General features: G+C 69.4%; 1 protein-coding gene across 1 annotated transcript; it reads left to right on the top strand.

The window, feature by feature from the left end:
• The first annotated feature begins 209 nt into the window (after positions 1-209).
• On the top strand, positions 210-11,599 carry CREB3L4 (cAMP responsive element binding protein 3 like 4). Its single transcript, XM_075907061.1, is given in 12 exon segments — positions 210-315; positions 944-1,081; positions 3,134-3,290; positions 6,765-6,874; positions 8,073-8,165; positions 8,497-8,603; positions 9,771-9,839; positions 10,007-10,091; positions 10,891-10,942; positions 10,945-10,983; positions 11,290-11,559; positions 11,562-11,599. Coding segments are annotated over 12 exon segments (1,230 nt in total). The 5' UTR covers positions 210-243.
• Positions 11,600-14,016: the final 2,417 nt, after the last annotated feature.

Below are 14,016 nucleotides of genomic sequence, written 5' to 3'. Positions count from 1 at the left end.
ACTGAGGTTCCCCAGAGGCCACCAGAGAGCACGACCCCCAGCCGATCCCCACCACAGCCCCTGCCCCCTTGCTGGGCTCCCCCTGTCCTCCCCAGCCCCTCCAGGCCTGCCCTGGGCAGTTGGGGTGCTGCACCAGGGCCTCTAGCCCCGGGGACTTTCAGGCAAGGCCCGTCCATCGCCGGCTCCACACGCTGCCTTGGCCCTTTTAAGCCCAGGGGTGGGCCTTGGCTGGGGCTGCCCAGGATGCCGGAGATCCTGGTCTGCAGAAAGGCTGGGTGCCAGGAGGGTGCTGGAGCTGCCTGGAGCTGGGCTGAGGTAGGGGGTGCGGGACACTCGTCGCGCACACGGGGCCTGGGGCCCTCGCAGCTCAGGAGCCAGCGGTGCGGCAGGAGCAGAGGGACCAGTTTCCCCAGCCGGCGCAGGCTGGGGGCGCTCAGCTGCAAAGCCAGCGGTTCCCTAGCCGGGCTGCGTGGTGGGCGCGTGACTGGGCACCCAGGGGTGCTCGCAGGGTGCTGGGAGCAGCAAGGCCTGGCTCTGCCCTGCCCGGGCCTGGCCTTGCTCCCAGAGCTGCCTCAGGGGCACCGCTGCGGCTTTCAGGCAGCAGTCCAGGCCGGTGGCTGGGCCGGTCCCTGGCAGGGCTGAGCCCCGGGACAGCAAGGACCAAGCCTCCAGCCAGCCCTGGCATCTTCTCAGCCCGCCGCGGGGGCTGGGCCTGCCCATGCCGCACCAGCAGGACTGGTCGGTTTCGGCCCTGGGCGGGAGCCGGTCCCCGTCGCTGGGACCCCGCCTGGGCATCACAGGGCCCCCAGGGACCCCCGCAGGCCCGGGCGCAGGGGACTCCCCCTGCCAGCTTCAGCAGGGGTGGGGGCGGAGCGGCGGGGGCGGGGCAGGTGGCACCGAGGCTGCCTGACGGGCTGTCCGTCTGTCTGTCCGTCTGTCGCAGATGGCCGAGCCGGGCAGCCCCACACTCCAGGCTCTTCTCTTCGTGCAGCAGGAGGAGCTGTTCCCTGGCAGCCCCCCCTTGGGCCTGCTGGAGCAGGCTGGGGGCTCCGAGCCGGGCCCCGAGATGTGGGCGAGCAGCGTGAGTCGGGCAGGTTGGGGGGCAGAGCGAGCCCCACGGGCCCCTCTGTGCAGCAGCAGCCCCCTGCGGGAACCGCCCCTGCCCAGCCCCCTCGCCACGCAGGGCCCTGCTGCTGCCTTCGTGCAGGCGCAAGGCCCGGCTCTCCGCTCCCCTCTCCAGCCAGCCTCCTAGGGGTGGGAGCCAGCAGCTGTCCCCCCCCAGGCAGCTGCAGTGCACAGGCCAGGGGCCCATGGGGGCTGCGGTGGGATCTCGGGCTGGGGAAGGGGCCCTGCCCTGGCATCGCTGCCTACGGGCGAGCAGCAATTTCAGCCACCCCAGCCCAGGGCTCCCTCGACTATCTCCTGCCTCTGTGCGGAATGAATTTTGTTACGTGCACCAATGTGAAGGGGACGTGCGACACGGAGGGGACGTGCGACACAACACGTCACCTTCATATCGGTGCACATGACAACATTCATGTGGCGGGGTGGGGCCAAGGGGCTCGGAGTGTGGGACGGGGCTCAGGCCTGGGGCAGAGGGTTGGGGTTCAGAGGTGTGAGGGCTCCAGCGGGGGATGCAGGATCTAGGGTGGGGCTGGGGCTGAGGGGTTTGGAATGCAAGAGGGGTTTGGACTCTGGGATGGGAGTCGGGTGCAGGAAGGGTACAGGTTCTGGGCTGGGGATGTGGGTTTGGGGTGCAGGAGGGGTACAGGTTCTGGGCTGGGGATGTGGGTTTGGGGTGCAGGAGGGGTACGGGCTCTGGGCGGGGGATGTGGGTTCGGGGTGCAGGAGGGGTATGGGCTCTGGGGTGGGGATGTGGGTTTGGGGTACAGGAGGGGTAGGGCTCTGGGCAGGGGATGTGAGTTTGGGGTACAGGAGGGGTAGGGCTCTGGGCAGGGGATGTGAGTTTGGGGTGCAGGAGGGGTAGGGCTCTGGGCAGGGGATGTGAGTTTGGGGTGCAGGAGGGGTAGGGCTCTGGGCAGGGGATGTGAGTTTGGGGTGCAGGAGGGGTAGGGCTCTGGGCGGGGGATGTGAGTTTGGGGTGCAGGAGGGGTAGGGCTCTGGGCGGGGGATGTGGGTTTGGGGTGCAGGAGGGGTAGGGCTCTGGGCGGGGGATGTGAGTTTGGGGTGCAGGAGGGGTAGGGCTCTGGGCTGGGGATGTGAGTTTGGGGTGCAGGAGGGGTAGGGCTCTGGGCTGGGGATGTGAGTTTGGGGTGCATGAGGGGTACGGGCTCTGGGCGGGGGATGTGGGTTCGGGGTGCAGGAGGGGTCGGGCTCTGGGCGGGGGATGTGAGTTTGGGGTGCAGGAGGGGTAGGGCTCTGGGCTGGGGATGTGGGTTCGGGGTGCAGGAGGGGTAGGGCTCTGGGCTGGGGATGTGAGTTTGGGGTGCAGGAGGGGTAGGGCTCTGGGCGGGGGATGTGAGTTTGGGGTGCAGGAGGGGTCGGGCTCTGGGCGGGGGATGTGAGTTTGGGGTGCAGGAGGGGTCGGGCTCTGGGCGGGGGATGTGAGTTTGGGGTGCAGGAGGGGTAGGGCTCTGGGCGGGGGATGTGAGTTTGGGGTGCAGGAGGGGTCGGGCTCTGGGCTGGGGATGTGAGTTTGGGGTGCAGGAGGGGTAGGGCTCTGGGCGGGGGATGTGAGTTTGGGGTGCAGGAGGGGTAGGGCTCTGGGCGGGGGATGTGAGTTTGGGGTGCAGGAGGGGTAGGGCTCTGGGCGGGGGATGTGAGTTTGGGGTGCAGGAGGGGTCGGGCTCTGGGCTGGGGATGTGAGTTTGGGGTGCAGGAGGGGTACGGGCTCTGGGCAGGGGATGTGGATTTCGGGGCGCAGGAGGCTGCTCAGGGCTGAGGGGGCATCAGGGGGGGCAGAGGGCTGGGGTTCCTCTGGGGGTCGGGGAGCGGCTCCCCTCTTGCCCACAGCAGTGCCAGCCTGGAGCCCCTGCCCGGGCAGATTAGGGGGAACTTTGCCAGGCCCATTGCGGGGCCCATGGCCCGAGCTGCCGGCTCCTGGGTGTCCCCCCGGCCCCGCCTGGGCTGCTCTCGGGCCGGCGGCTCCCGGCAACGTCCCGCGTCGCTGCAGGGTCTGGACGACAGCGAAGCCGAGGAGCTGCTGGGCGCCAGCGTGGACCCCAACGCCGTGTACAGCGCGGGCAGCGACAGCGGCATCTCCGAGGGGCCCGGCGCCCACAGCCCCCCGCCCCTGAGCGCCCTCCCAGCCGGCGCGGCCATCCCCGTGGGTGAGCGGGGCTCCGGGCACCTTCCCCAGCCTGGCTTCCGGGGGCGAGCAGCCTGCGCCCGGCGGGCAACGCTCCCAGCAAACAGCCCTGGGACACGCTGGCAGCTGCCACCCCGCTCCCCGCTCTCGGCCCCCCGCCCCGTAACCCCCCAGCTCTCTGCCTGCCCCCATAGCTCTCGGCGCCCCCCCGCCCCGTAACCCCCCCAGCTCTCTGCCCTGCCCCCATAGCTCTCGGCCCCCCGCCCCGTAACCCCCCAGCTCTCTGCCTGCCCCCATAGCTCTCGGCGCCCCCCCGCCCCGTAACCCCCCCAGCTCTCTGCCTGCCCCCATAGCTCTCGGCCCCCCCACCCCGTAACCCCCCCAGCTCTCTGCCCTGCCCCCATAGCTCTCGGCCCCCCCGCCCCGTAACCCCCCCAGCTCTCTGCCCTGCCCCCATAGCTCTCGGCCCCCCGCCCCGTAACGCCCCCAGCTCTCTGCCTGCCCCCATAGCTTTCGGCCCCCCGCCCCGTAACCCCCCCAGCTCTCTGCCCTGCCCCCATAACTCTCGGCCCCCCCGCCCCTTAACCCCCCCCCAGCTCTCTGCCCTGCCCCCATAGCTCTCGGCCCCCCCGCCCCGTAACCCCCCCAGCTCTCTGCCCTGCCCCCATAGCTCTCGGCCCCCCGCCCCGTAACGCCCCCAGCTCTCTGCCTGCCCCCATAGCTTTCGGCCCCCCCGCCCCGTAACGCCCTCAGCTCTCTGCCTGCCCCCATAGCTTTCGGCCCCCCGCCCCGTAACCCCCCCAGCTCTCTGCCCTGCCCCCATAACTCTTGGCCCCCCCGCCCCGTAACCTCCCCCCAGCTCTCTGCCCTGCCCCCATAGCTCTCGGCCCCCCCGCCCCGTAACCCCCCCAGCTCTCTGCCCTGCCCCCATAGCTCTCGGCCCCCCCCGCCCCGTAACCCGCCCAGCTCTCTGCCCTGCCCCCATAGCTCTCGGCGCCCCCCCGCCCCGTAACCCCCCCAGCTCTCTGCCCTGCCCCCATAGCTCTCGGCCCCCCGCCCCGTAACCCCCCCAGCTCTCTGCCCTGCCCCCATAGCTCTCGGCCCCCCGCCCCGTAACCCCCCCAGCTCTCTGCCCTGCCCCCATAGATCTCAGCCCCCCGCCCCGTAACCCCCCCAGCTCTCTGCCCTGCCCCCATAGCTCTCGGCCCCCCGCCCCGTAACGCCCCCAGCTCTCTGCCTGCCCCCATAGCTCTCGGCCCCCCGCCCCGTAACCCCCCCAGCTCTCTGCCCTGCCCCCATAGCTCTCGGCCCCCCGCCCCGTAACCCCCCCAGCTCTCTGCCCTGCCCCCATAGCTCTCGGCCCCCCGCCCCGTAACCCCCCCAGCTCTCTGCCCTGCCCCCATAGCTCTCGGCCCCCCGCCCCGTAACGCCCCCAGCTCTCTGACCTGCCCCCATAGCTCTCGGCCCCCCGCCCCGTAACCCCCCCAGCTCTCTGCCCTGCCCCCATAGATCTCGGCCCCCCCGCCCCGTAACCCCCCAGCTCTCTGTCCTGCCCCCATAGCTCTCGGCCCCCCCGCCCCGTAACCCCCCCAGCTCTCTGCCCTGCCCCCATAGCTCTCGGCCCCCCTGCCCCGTAACCCCCCCAGCTCTCTGCCCTGCCCCCATAGCTCTCGGCCCCCCCACCCCGTAACCCCCCCAGCTCTCTGCCCTGCCCCCATAGCTCTCGGCCCCCCCGCCCCGTAACCCCCCCAGCTCTCTGCCCTGCCCCCATAGCTCTCGGCCCCCCGCCCCGTAACGCCCCCAGCTCTCTGCCTGCCCCCATAGCTTTCGGCCCCCCGCCCCGTAACCCCCCCAGCTCTCTGCCCTGCCCCCATAACTCTCGGCCCCCCCGCCCCTTAACCCCCCCCCAGCTCTCTGCCCTGCCCCCATAGCTCTCGGCCCCCCCGCCCCGTAACCCCCCCAGCTCTCTGCCCTGCCCCCATAGCTCTCGGCCCCCCGCCCCGTAACGCCCCCAGCTCTCTGCCTGCCCCCATAGCTTTCGGCCCCCCCGCCCCGTAACGCCCTCAGCTCTCTGCCTGCCCCCATAGCTTTCGGCCCCCCGCCCCGTAACCCCCCCAGCTCTCTGCCCTGCCCCCATAACTCTCGGCCCCCCCGCCCCGTAACCTCCCCCCAGCTCTCTGCCCTGCCCCCATAGCTCTCGGCCCCCCCGCCCCGTAACCCCCCCAGCTCTCTGCCCTGCCCCCATAGCTCTCGGCCCCCCCCGCCCCGTAACCCGCCCAGCTCTCTGCCCTGCCCCCATAGCTCTCGGCGCCCCCCCGCCCCGTAACCCCCCCAGCTCTCTGCCCTGCCCCCATAGCTCTCGGCCCCCCCACCCCGTAACCTCCCCAGCTCTCTGCCCTGCCCCCATAGCTCTCGGCCCCCCCCGCCCCGTAACCCCCCCAGCTCTCTGCCCTGCCCCCATAGCTCTCGGCGCCCCCCCGCCCCGTAACCCCCCCAGCTCTCTGCCCTGCCCCCATAGCTCTCGGCCCCCCCGCCCCGTAACCCCCCCAGCTCTCTGTCCTGCCCCCATAGCTCTTGGCCCTCCCGCCCCGTAACCCCCCCAGCTCTCTGCCCTGCCCCCATAGCTCTCGGCCCCCCGCCCCGTAACGCCCCCAGCTCTCTGCCTGCCCTGCGCCCCACAGCTCTCAGCTCCGCCCCACTCCGTACCCCCCCAGCTCTCTGCCCTGCCCCCATAGCTCTCGGCCCCCCCGCCCCGTAACCCCCCCAGCTCTCTGCCTGCCCCCATAGCTTTCGGCCCCCCCGCTCCGTAACGCCCCCAGCTCTCTGCCTGCCCCCATAGCTTTCGGCCCCCCGCCCCGTAACCCCCCCAGCTCTCTGCCTGCCCCCATAGCTTTCGGCCCCCCCGCCCCGTAACCCCCCCAGCTCTCTGCCTGCCCCCATAGCTTTCGGCCCCCCCGCTCCGTAACGCCCCCAGCTCTCTGCCTGCCCCCATAGCTTTCGGCCCCCCGCCCCGTAACCCCCCCAGCTCTCTGCCTGCCCCCATAGCTTTCGGCCCCCCCGCCCCGTAACCCCCCCAGCTCTCTGCCTGCCCCCATAGCTTTCGGCCCCCCCGCTCCGTAACGCCTCCAGCTCTCTGCCTGCCCCCATAGCTTTCGGCCCCCCCGCCCCGTAACCCCCCCAGCTCTCTGCCTGCCCCCATAGCTTTCGGCCCCCCCGCTCCGTAACCCCTCCAGCTCTCTGCCTGCCCTGCGCCCCACAGCTCTCAGCCCCGCCCCACTCTGTACCCCCCCAGCTCTCTGACCACCCTGCCCCTGCTCAGGAGCGGCCCTAGATGAGCTGCCGGCAACTAGCGCCCTGGGTGAAACGCGCGTTCGGCGCCTCGGCTCCAGCCCCCTCAATGGCCGTTTAATTTGGGGCCCAGGCGACTGCCCGGTTTGCGCCTATGGACAGGCCCCCACTGCCCCTGCTCCTGAGCCCTCGGCTCTGTCTGTGCCAGGTGACTGGCTGCCCCCACCGCTGATCCCTGACACCCGCATGGTGAACGAGACGCTGGCCCGGCCGGGCGCGGTGCTGGGCCCGGGGGACGTGCAGGCAGCGGTGCCCGCGGTAAGTGTGGCTCAGGATCCACCCCCCCACACGCAGACTGGCTGGCCAGCGGGGGGCAGGGCGCCCCAGGCCCCACTGCAGGGAAACACTCCGCAGCTGCCCCCAGGGAGCCACAGCCCTGCCCAGCCTGGAGGGAAGTGGGGGGCTGGCAGAAGTGGGGGGCTGGTGGAAGGGGGGGTTGGCAGAAAGGGGGGACTGGCAGAAGTGGGGGGCTGGTGGAAGGGGGGGTTGGCAGAAAGGGGGGACTGGCAGAAGTGGGGGGCTGGTGGAAGGGGGGGTTGGCAGAAAGGGGGGCTGGGAGAAGTGGGGGGCTGGTGGAAGGTTGGGTTGGCAGAAAGGGGGGACTTGCAGAAGTGGGGGGCTTATGGAAGGGAGGCTGGTGGAAGTGGGGGGCTGGCAGAAAGGGGGGGCTGATGGAAGGGAGGCTGGTGGAAGGGGCGGTTGGCAGAAAGGGGGGGCTGATGGAAGGGAGGCTGGCGGAAGTGGGGGGCTGGAAGAAAGGGGGGCTGGCAGAAGTGGGGGGCTGGTGGAAGGTTGGGTTGGCAGAAAGGGGGGACTTGCAGAAGTGGGGGGCTTATGGAAGGGAGGCTGGTGGAAGTGGGGGGCTGGCAGAAAGGGGGGGCTGATGGAAGGGAGGCTGGTGGAAGTGGGGGGCTGGCAGAAAGGAGGGCTGGCAGAAGTGGGGGGCTGGTGGAAGGTTGGGTTGGCAGAAAGGGGGGACTTGCAGAAGTGGGGGGCTGGTGGAAGTGGGGGGCTGGCAGAAAGGGGGGGCTGATGGAAAGGAGGCTGGTGGAAGGGGCGGTTGGCAGAAAGGGGGGGCTGATGGAAGGGAGGCTGGCGGAAGTGGGGGGCTGGAAGAAAGGGGGGCTGGCAGAAGTGGGGGGCTGGTGGAAGGTTGGGTTGGCAGAAAGGGGGGACTTGCAGAAGTGGGGGGCTGATGGAAGGGAGGCTGGGAGAAGTGAGGGGCTGGTGGAAGTGGGGGGCTGGCAGAAAGGGGGGGCTGATGGAAGGGAGGCTGGTGGAAGTGGGGGGCTGGCAGAAAGGAGGGCTGGCAGAAGTGGGGGGCTGGTGGAAGGTTGGGTTGGCAGAAAGGGGGGACTTGCAGAAGTGGGGGGCTGGTGGAAGTGGGGGGCTGGCAGAAAGGGGGGCTGGCGGAAGGGGGCCCCCGTGGCCTGCAGCCGGTGGTTCTCTCCAGCAGCAGCAGTTCCCGGCTCTGTTCCTGACGGAGGAGGAGCAGCGGCTGCTGTCACAAGAGGGTGTCGCCCTGCCCAGTAACCTGCCCCTCACCAAGGTACTGCAGCCAGCGGGCGCCAGTGGGGGGGGAGCCAGCCTGGCTTGAGCGTGCACCCGAGCGTGCAAGGAGCGTGCAATGAGCGACGTGAGCGGAGCCATGTGCACAGGCCCAAGCGGGTGCGAGTTTGCAGGGCAGCTGGTCCTGACTCCGGTGCAAAGTCAGCGGGTTTTCTGGATCCGGGGCCAGGGCAGGCAGGGCCCAGCCTGGGAGCCCAGAGCCACAGGCCCGGAGTGTAACCTGCGGGGCGGGTCAGAGGGGACAAGACACAAGAACACACAAGGGGGGGGAGAAGGCTGCGCGGCCGGTTCAGGCTGCGTCTGCCCCCCAGGCGGAGGAACGGCTCCTGAAGAAGGTGCGGAGGAAGATCCGGAACAAGCAGTCGGCCCAGGACAGCCGGCGGCGCAAGAAGGAGTACGTGGACGGGCTGGAGAGCCGGTGAGAGCCGGGGCACCGCTTGGGACGCACGAGGCGCTTTGGGGCCAATTGCTCAGAGCCAGGGCTGCTGCAGCCCCAGCCCGCGTCCTTCCCTGGCAGGCACCAACCAGCCGCAGCGAGCCCCTCAGGGTGTGAAGGACGAGTCGACTGCCCCGCTCCTTGCTGCCTCTGTCAGCCGCGCTGCCCCTTTGAAACGCCGCCCTGGCGTTTGCATGGAGCCCGGGGTCAGCGAGGGAGTCCCCAGCTGATCCCGGGTTCTGGGAAACGCCGCACGGAGCCCGGGAGCAGCTGGGGAGCGACCCTGGGCCCCATGTGGCATTTCAAAGCGGCAGCATAGCATGGAGCCCAGAGTCAGCGGGGGACTCTTGTGCCTTTCACACCTGGCACCTGGTGTGCAGCCCGGAGTGGGGGACTTCCCATGGGCCCCGGGCCGCCTGCGGCGTTTCGCATCCTTCGAAATGTGCCAGCGACCCAGCGGGGGCCCAGCGGGGGCTCTGGTGCATTTCAGAGGAGGAATGCGGAAGGGCCTATCGACTAGTCGAGTAGATGGAAATTCCATCGACTACTCGACTAGTCAATTACTTGATATTTCACATCCTTAGTGGGAAAGCACCTCCCCCAATGGACTTTGTCTCAGGGCCAGGTCTGACTCAGGCCTCAGCTGGCAGGCGCCGGGGCCCCGTTCCAGACAGAGGGGGGCAGGAAAGTCCCTTCAGTGCTGGTGCCTCCCAGCTCCATGGCCGACTGGCTGGTCCGGGCCGGGCTGACCAGACCCCCAGCCAGGCTGGCTGCTCTGGGGTCCCTCGGGGACTGACACAGACCCCAGGCTCAGAACGGAGCCGTACCCACGAGTAGCCCTGACGGACTCAGCAAGTCATCGGCCCCTCCCGTGCCCACTTTGCACCAGGCTGGTGCAAGCACGGAGCAGTGGCTGCACCAGGGCCAAGTGTGCTCCTCCCACAATCCAGTAGTGTTGCACCATAGGCTCATGCACGTGCACCCCGTCGCCCCGGGCCCTGCCTGCCCTGCTCAGAGCCAGCCACGTGGAGCATCCCCGCTGCCGAGCCTACCCCGCCGGCAGATCCTGTGCCATGGAGGCCCTGCCACCCACAGGTCTGCGTGGCAGTTGGCACGGACCTGAACCCGCCCTGCTTTGTCCCTCGGCAGGGTGGCCGCGTGTGCAGCCCAGAACCAGGAGCTGCAGCAGAAGGTGCAGGAGCTGGAGAAACACAACGTGTGAGTGTCAGAACCGCTGGGTCCCTCCCGGGCCGGGCAGAGAGCTCTGCACCCACCGGCGGGCAGGGGCATCGGCCGAGCTGCACCGAGCCCACTGGACCTTGCAGGGGCACCGGAGGGCGGCTGGGGCCGCTGTGGGTCCCTCAACCGCTGCCTGCTCCCCACAGGTCCCTGCTGGGCCAGCTGCAGAAGCTGCGGGAGCTGATCAAACCCACGTCCAGCAAAGCCGCGCAGACCAGCACCTGCGTCCTGGTAAGGGCAGAGCTCCCAGGCGCACGAGGCCCCGTGCACGGCCCTGCTCCGGGCTGCACACGCGCAGCGCCCAGCCAGACCCGCGGCTGGCCACGCCCCCTTGCCGGGCTGGCCACGCCCCCTTGCCGGGCCCCCCTCGTGCACAGGCACCTTCTCTGCTACAGCCCCTGCATGGGGACCCTGGGTTACTGCACCCCCCACCACACACACGCACCACGTTTAGCGCCCCCACGCATAGGCACCACATCTAGAGCCCCCGCCGTGCACACGCACCACGTCTAGCGCCCCCACGCACCACGTCTAGCGCCCCCGCTGTGCACACGCACCACGTCTAGTGCCCCCGCCGTGCACACGCACCACGTCTAGCACCCCCACGCACCACGTCTAGTGCCCCCGCCGTGCACACACACCACGTCTAGCGCCCCCACGCACCACGTCTAGCACCCCCGCCGTGCACACACACCACGTCTAGCAACCCCCGCCGCGCACACGCACCACGTCTAGCACCCTCCGCCGCGCACACGCACCACGTCTAGCACCCTCCGCCGCGCACTACACACGTCTAGCGCCCCCGCCGTGCACACACACGTCTAGCGCCCCCCACTTCCCACAAGCACCACGTCTAGCGCCCCCCACTGCGCACACGCACCACGTCCATCGTGACCAGACCGTGCCGTGCTCCTGTCCACACCATCGGCAGGGTGGTGCCGATGCTCGGACGCCCAACCACGCCCAGCTGCGTGGCTGCCCCCCCCCACCCCCGGGGGCTGGGCTCTGACCCGTCTCCCTTCCTCTGCAGATCCTGCTCGTCTCCCTGGCGCTGCTCCTCTTCCCCAGTTACAGCCCCCTGCGCAGGGAGCGCGGGTCAGCCCAGGCTACACGCCCACCGGAGGTAACAGCCGCACGCTGGGGCAGGCTGAGCTTCCCCATGCTCCCCCCCCCCGAGCTGGCACCTCCAGCACCCCTGCAGCTGCCAGCCCCGCCCGGCAGATCCAGCACCTGCCTGACGCTGCCTGGCCCGGCTCTGCCCAGAGACCTGGCCACACACAGCATCTGTGTCCTGTCAGGGCCGGGCACTGGGCACCCCGACACCCTGCACCCCTGCCCCGGGACCCCCCCTCCAAGCTCTGGCTCCCCCCACCCTGCCAGCACTGGGCACCCCACCAGACGCTAACCCGGCCCTCCTCCCCCACCCCAGTGATCTCCAGGAACATCCTGACCCGGGGGGAGTTCTCCGAAGAGGCCGAAGCCCCCGGATCCCAGGACCTGCAGGCCACAGAGCCCGGGCCCGTCCCGGGGGAGCAGCCGGGCCCCCAGGCTGCAGGGGAGAACAGAGCGGAAGGGGCAGACGGGGGCCCAGCTCCTCTGGGCACCGGCAGCCAGAAGAAAGGCGCAAACGCATCCGCTCTGGCCCACCGCAGCAGCAGGCGCCTCCATGGGCCTGCCCGCGGGAAGGGACCCGGGGCCAGTGGGACGCTGCTAAGCTGGGCCATGCTGACGAGATGTGAGGGAGCATCAGAGGCCTGGCCGGCCAGAGAGAGACTTTCCCAGGGCTGGCTGGGGTCGGAGGCAGCATCCCTGGGACTCCTGTTGTACCCCTCTCAGCTGCCCTTGGGGAAGGGGGAGGGGGGAAGCCTGCAAGGAGGGTGACCCCAGGCCTGAACAGCCCTGCCAGCTGCCCCCCGGGGTAACAGCTGTAGCCAGGCTCTGTAGAGGAGGCTTCTGACCAGAAGGAAATAACTAGCTGCTGCCAAGCTCCGCCCACAATTCCCGCTGGCTCTCCTAGACAGCGCTGGCGGATTGGCCACCATTAGGCTCCAGAGTCATCACGTGCCCCAGTCTCTGCTGCGTGAGGGCCACAGCCCCCCCCCCAGGGGGGGCAGTTTCATGGGAGCCCCAGGGGCCAGAAATGTTTATATTTAGACAAAAGCTTTAAAGCTGCGGCTGCACCAGGTGCAGCCAGAACACGGCTGCAGGGGCCTGGGTTGGCTTGGCGGGCGGTGCTAATGGCAGAACTCTTGTCTCGTCCACGCGCCAGCCCGTGCCAGGCATGTGCAGCGGCCCCTGCATGGGGAGGGATGTAGCACGTCCCTAGCTAATAAAAGACCCAGACTCGTTCCCCGCTCGGGGCTGGCTGGGAAAGGCGTCCCGGGGGCGGTGAGCGAGGCTCTCAGAGCACCGAGCGGGCGCTGCAGACACATGGGTTTTGCTTCGCTTGGCACTGCAAGCGGCTACCTCTGGGGTGGGCCACGGCCGCTGCGACAGCAACAGGCACAACGGCTTGGGCCAGGAGGCGACGCGAGGCTCCAACCGGGGCTGGAAGGAGAAACCGCCCCAGGCTGCCAGGGATTCTCGTCCCAGAGGGGGGCACACCCCTCCCCCACGCCCTGCAGCACAGGCCCCCAAAGGCTTGCCCCCCCCATGAACCCCCATCACAGGGTGTGGGGAAGTCCCTGTGCTCGCCCCCCCCCCCCCACCTCCGCAGCCAGACATGACTCGGGCGGCAGGTAGAAGAGCAGGTTATCGGTTCATGGGGGCACAGCGCAGCTCAGACTTGTTACAGCAGCCGGTACAACCCATCTTGGGGAGTGGGGGGCCCAGAGCCAGGGCCCCCCCCGTACCCGCCGCCAGCTGAGCGCTCACCCCCCAGCAACTCCTCCCCCAGCCTGGAGGCAGCCCCGCCCCCCTCAGGGTACAGGCCAGCCTGCCGTGGTGGTGTGCTAAGATGGGGCAGCCCCCCCCATTCCCATCCCCAGCTGGGCACTGCAGTGCCCAGGGAAACCGAGGCACCCCCGGGGGTTACAGCAGAGCGGACACACTCCCGCGGCGCCGCGGCCCCTCCCTAGCTGCTGTGGCAGTACGGCCCCCGTCTGTGCAGCGCTGCCGGGCGGGGCCCTGGGCCGCCTCCTGGTGCTGCTGGAGGGGGAGGCAACGCGGCACGGAGCTGCTCGGCGGATGCCCTGGCCAGGCTCTGGCCCTTGAGCTAACGGTGCCAATGTTGGGGCTCTGCCCCCCGCCTGCGTGCGCTCAGCCTGCAGCGGGCGACTCCTGGCTAGGGCCGTATCTCGGGGCCAACCGGGCCAAGCTCCTGCCCCCCGTGGGCACCCCTGCCGCCCTGCCCGTGCCAACCCAGGCCACCGCGCCTGGCTCATTCCCACACGGCTCACGGCCCCCCACCCCGAGCCCAGCGCGGGCGGCACTCCGGGAAGGAGATTTCCAGCCGCGTGGCGAGTGGCGGCTGCCCAGGGCGCTCCGGGCCTCAGCCCTGCACGGAAGAGGGGGGCGGCCTCAGCTGTTCTCCACGGTGGGGCCTTGGTCCTTCCACCTCCGCTCACGGTGGAGGGGGGGGTTGCACCAGCAGCCCCTTTCACATAGGAGACCTAACGCCCTCCAGCAACGGCCGTTCGGCACAGCGCAGGGCAGACAGACAGCAGGCCCCAGACCCGCCGTGCGCACACACTCACTGATCTCACACACACTCACAGATCACACACACTTACTGATCTCACACACACGGATCTCACACACACTAATCTCTCTCACACACACTTACTAATCTACACACGGATCTCACACACACTCACAGATCACACACACTGATCTCTCTCTCACACACTTACTGATCTCACACTCATGGATCTCACACATTCACAGATCATACACACTGATCTCTCACACGCACACACACTCACAGATCTCACACACTCACTGATCTCACACATTCATGGATCACACACACTCACTGATCTCTCACACCACACAGACCTCATAAGGATTGCACACACATACCCTGATTGCACACACACACTCACTGATCTCACATACACTGACCAATCTCACACAGATTGCTTGCACACACACACACACACACACACAGATCACACTCTCACTAATCTCATACTCACTGATCTCACACACACCACAC

The sequence above is a fragment of the Pelodiscus sinensis genome, chromosome 24 (assembly GCF_049634645.1).
Source record: "Pelodiscus sinensis isolate JC-2024 chromosome 24, ASM4963464v1, whole genome shotgun sequence".
NCBI classification, from domain to species: Eukaryota; Metazoa; Chordata; order Testudines; family Trionychidae; genus Pelodiscus; species Pelodiscus sinensis.
This window is presented reverse-complemented; position numbering and strand designations above follow the sequence as displayed.